Below are 4,481 nucleotides of genomic sequence, written 5' to 3' on the forward strand. Positions count from 1 at the left end.
AGACAGTAGCATATTTTTTTTTCTGTCAGTGTGCTTGTTGAAGGCAAGAGAATTCAATATCAAAGTTACAATTTCTAACTACAATAAGTTACAAAGTTTCATTTCATTAAGATGAAGTTAAGCAATGATAAACCCACCCTCCCTCCCTGCCACCCCGAATTCTCCTAGTCACGCAGTCCTCCTTTCTTCCAGTTCGATGGCTCACACCTCCTTGGCCCCTTTTTTTTTTTCACCACAAAAAAATATTTCACATTATAGAGATACACAACCATTGTGAATCTAAGTATGAGCACAGAAAAATGTTTGGAGGCATTTTTCATCAGTGTTTCATGATAATCAAAATGGTGCATTCACAAAGTTTCTCCCAACACATAGCAAGTACTAGACATAGCGAAGACGGAGTCAGAAACTTTATACAAAATAGGCGTCGCTTTGTTTTCCTTAGTCTTCAGGACTGAGAAATGTGAAAATATGAGAAAAGTTCAGTCAATAAAATGGAATTGTTCATGAAGAAGTAGGCTGTTTGCATGTTGATTCTTAATAGTTTAAATAAAATCTTTAAACAAAGTCTCTTGTAGCATTTCCACCGCGGCTGATGTGTTTGCAGACAATGGCTTCAGCAGCAGCTCATATATACTAAACGTGTCCCCTGAAGTCCGTCCTTGGGTGCTGGGTGCTGCGGGAGGGAAGGCGAGCCCCTCACATCGGCGGGACTACCAGCCCAGACATAGCTGAAAGAGAGAGCGCAGCAGGTTACTGGGCCGCCCCTCTCGCGGGCCGGGCGGCCTTCGCCTGGGGCTTGACTCAACGGTGACGTGGGGCGTGCGCTGCGCCCACTAACCAGCCGTGGGCTTGGTCAAGGCGCGGGGGGGCGGGGGGTGGGCCTCTACCTCACGGGACCAGGGTACGTGTGGGGACAGCCCCCCCCCCCCCACGACCTCTCACGCTGCAGCCCTCCTCAGAGACTTCCTCTGGAAGGGAACGGCTCTGGCCATCGTGCGCAGAAGGCTGCCGCCTCCCACAGGTCTCGGTGGCTTGTTTATAGCAGACGGAGGCCCAGACTCCCCAGAGGCCACCTCTGTGGACAGATGTGAACCAACCTGGTCACGCCTGTGACGCCAGCCGGGGCCGGCCCGCAGGCCCGGTGGGACCCGGGCGCCGCGCTCACTCCCTCCGTGAAAACTGGATGTGCCTCAGTTTCCCCCTCTGCTCTCAGCCCTTGCCTCTGACCTTCTTCTGATTGTTCCGTATCGTAATGGTGAGTCACGGGCTCTCCAGGAGCAAAGCCGCTCACAGCCCAGCTGCCCTGCCCTCTCAAGGCCAAGGCCCCGAAGAGACCCCAGTCACAGCCCCGCCTCAGGGCGCTCTTTCCGCCCCTCTCGGAATAAGAAACTTGGTGCTAAAACGCCAAGCGCAGCGGACGCTTTCCAGTGAACTCCTGGTATGAATATAATTTAAAATCTTTTAACTTTAGTGTTGTTTAATTTTTGTCAGAATGATCATTCTCATTAATTGATGTAGAACATATTCATACATTTGTTCACGTAGTGATGTGAGCTTCAATTTCCCAGTTCATTAATTCCAACAGTCTTAACTCCTCTCCGACTCACCGTTACAACGTTATGGTTTTGGCAGACCCGCGTGGGTACACGCTGCCCAGGCGGCACCGTGCTCCCGTGGGCCTCCGCGCCGTGCGGACGGTGGCCGGGCCGTGGCACCTGGCCACCACCGGGCCCGCAAGCAGCTCTGGGCTGGGGGCCGTGGGGGCGGGCCCGCAGGCTGGTCGGCGGCACACGGGGCCTGGGTGTCCCTCTCATACACTAAGATGTTGGGAAGACAATTATTTCAAATCACGGATACCTTTCCAGTTCCTTTTTTGAGCATTAGTTCATCAAAGTGAAATATGCCACCGACTTCACAAAAGGGCCAGTTTGTCTTCTCCACGGTAACGTCCTCAGCACCCAGCAGAGAGCCTGGTACATAGTAGGTGCTCAGTAAATACTGGTTGAATGGATTCATTTTTTTAAAGGAGTAACTGGATTTGATTTTCACCGGGAGGAGCATATACCAAAGGTGGTTCTGAAAGAGGCCAGATGACGGCCACTTAATTCAGCGCCTGTGGCCCCCGTGAGTCACAGAGCCACGCGGAAGATCACGAGGCCTAGGGGCACTCACGTGGCCCACCCGCCGCACACCTCACAGGCCACGGTGCGGCCTACGCTGCCCAGAGGGACCCAGCCCTGGGCAGGCACAGGGTGCCTGCTCCACGTGGCCCCGTCTGTGGGCAGCCGTGTCCACGGGGCGCCTCCCCCTGCCCTGGGGGCCAGCCCTGCTCCCTCCTGAGTGTGTGCAGGAGAGGACTTAGAGGAACCGACTCCCACCCGGTGTTCACGCATGCATGGCCCTGGTCTGGGTGCACCCCTTTCCGAGGACAGCACAGCCTGGCGGCCCAGGGTCTGCTATACCAGGTGGAGAAGGCAGACTCCGTCTCGGGACACGGAGAGCACGCTGGCTTGGGGCTGGGCTCCGCAGGTGACACGATGACCCGCCATCCCCGTCCCGAGGCTACTTTGCTGCGAGCGAGCAAGGAGGCTGCGAGCGCAGGCGCTACGGGGGGGTGCACCCTGCTCTCACTGGGCGAGCCGTGGCCCTGAAGGCCTGTCTGCCGAGTGGCTGGAACAGGGCCCCCCGCCCCCGGTCCCCCCGCTGCATTCGCACGGCTCCCCGGTGCTTCCCCTTCCTGTGGGGAGGGGCCGCTTCGCCAGGAGGGCACGTGGGTGAGGTTGGAAGCAGGACGCAATGGTTTCCACCACTGAGAGTCTGTTACCGGTTGAGGGTGAGCAAAGGGGACTCGTTCACGTGGATACCGGGCCGGGGGTGGGGGGCTCACATCGCGGCCCAGCAACGGGGAGCATGCAGCGGCCACAGCGGGGCGAGGACCCCGAGGAAGGGCTGGGGCCCCGCCCCGCGCCCGGCCTGGCCTGCCCTCGGGGGAGAGTTCCGCCGGCGGCGCTCAGGGGGCCCGGGGGCCAGGACGCCACCCCTCACCTTGGAGTCCGTTCCCGTTGGCGCTGGTGCAGGAGGGAGGAGGAGAAGCTTGGGGCCGGACCACGGGCGCGAAGGCGCTCTTTTGTTTCACTGCAGAGATGACATTGGCAGGTGAGAATGAGAAAATGCTGTGTGTGCCGCTACAGTTTGAAGGGAGGGTGACCGAAGAGGCTGCCATGGTGGGGCTGGACGGTACTACTGCAACAAAGCACAGACGGTCAGGACGCGCGGCGCGGGGCGCGGCAACACGACACAGAGAGCTCTTAGGGCCGCGCCTGGAGCGTCGGGGCGACAAGACAATCACGACACGCTGCCGGCTTGGCCGCTCTCTGGACAACAGGCAAACTCTCGTGTTGGCCTCTCGTTTCCAATCGGGCAGCCCCATTTTGTGCAGGTTTCCGACGTGGCCTCGCGGGGGGGGCCCACCGCAGGTCAATTTACCGTCGCCACACAGACCCCAGCCTCCAGAGCCACCCTCCCTTTGACCCAGCAGCTCACATCACAGAACAGCCAAGCAATGCACACATTTGACCTGGTAGTGAACACGAATCTACGTGATGACGTGTGACAAAAACAGACACTTACTGCCGTAGGGAGAGTTGGCGGAAGAGCCATTAAGAAATCCAGGCGAGCCCGGGACCCCTAGATTGGCCATGGCGCCACTTCCATATCCATTCATGCTAGTGCTGACTGTGTTGTAATTGGACTGCTGGGGAGTACTGCTGGGGACGTAGCCTCGCGGGGACACGCTGCTGGTATTGCGACTGTAGCCGACTGTTAAGACCCCCCCCGGCCAAAAATAACGTTATTATCAGGGAGAGACACACTTGGGGGGGGCTCCCCGCGAATCTCTAGCATATATGCAACATTTCTCATTGACCTCACGCTCCACGCCTGCCCGGCGCCTCCAGCCGGCTCCGACCGCCTGGCCGCGCCAAGCCCTGCGCGAGGCCCCCGGCCGGCCCCGTGCGCTTCGATCTGACCGTCAGGTGCTTTCGGGCTTCTCTTTAGAAGCAGTTACCGACAGCGTGGGCTCGGGGGCTGTCCCCCCACGCTAGGTGAACTTTCAGACCTTCAAATGCCACGGCTGACAGGGAGGGCTCCTCTGTGGCCCTAACTGCCCAGGAAGGGCTGCCTGGGGGTCTTCCTGAGTGTGGGGAGGGCTGGGGCGCGGTGGCGTCGGGCCCGCCGCGGGAGGGCGCACGACCCGGGGCCGAGGGGCGGCGGCGGGCCCAGGCCTCCTCTGAGACCACTGCCGGCACAGACGGGAGGGAGGACAACTGAGACCTGCTCAGAAGTGGCTCACGGGACAGGGTCCCGTGACCTGCGGCTGCCAGGTCACCGCAGGACGGGAGCAGGTGCACCGAGGTGAGGGGAGGTGGGCTGGGGGGACTGGGATCTCCTCTCCACTTACGCCTTCCCAGTCCCACCCG

General features: G+C 59.5%; 1 protein-coding gene across 12 annotated transcripts in view; it reads right to left on the reverse strand.

The window, feature by feature from the left end:
* Positions 1-580: 580 nt before the first annotated feature.
* EBF3 (EBF transcription factor 3) overlaps positions 581-4,481 on the reverse strand; it is a 115,187-nt gene continuing 111,286 nt past the window's right edge. For 5 of the 12 annotated variants that reach the window (XM_021703795.1, XM_021703794.1, XM_021703793.1 and 2 more), the window contains 3 exons: positions 3,634-3,822; positions 3,049-3,246; positions 700-731 (listed from right to left, as the gene is read on the reverse strand). In XM_021703795.1, the coding sequence (XP_021559470.1) occupies positions 700-731; positions 3,049-3,246; positions 3,634-3,822 (419 nt within the window). Of the gene's footprint in view, positions 732-1,860; positions 1,974-3,048; positions 3,247-3,633; positions 3,823-4,481 lie in introns of all 12 variants that reach the window. The other 7 variants (XM_044916624.1, XM_044916623.1, XM_021703796.1 and 4 more) reach the window with 4 other exon arrangements.

The sequence above is a fragment of the Neomonachus schauinslandi genome, chromosome 6 (genome assembly GCF_002201575.2).
Source record: "Neomonachus schauinslandi chromosome 6, ASM220157v2, whole genome shotgun sequence".
NCBI lineage: Eukaryota > Metazoa > Chordata > Mammalia > Carnivora > Phocidae > Neomonachus > Neomonachus schauinslandi.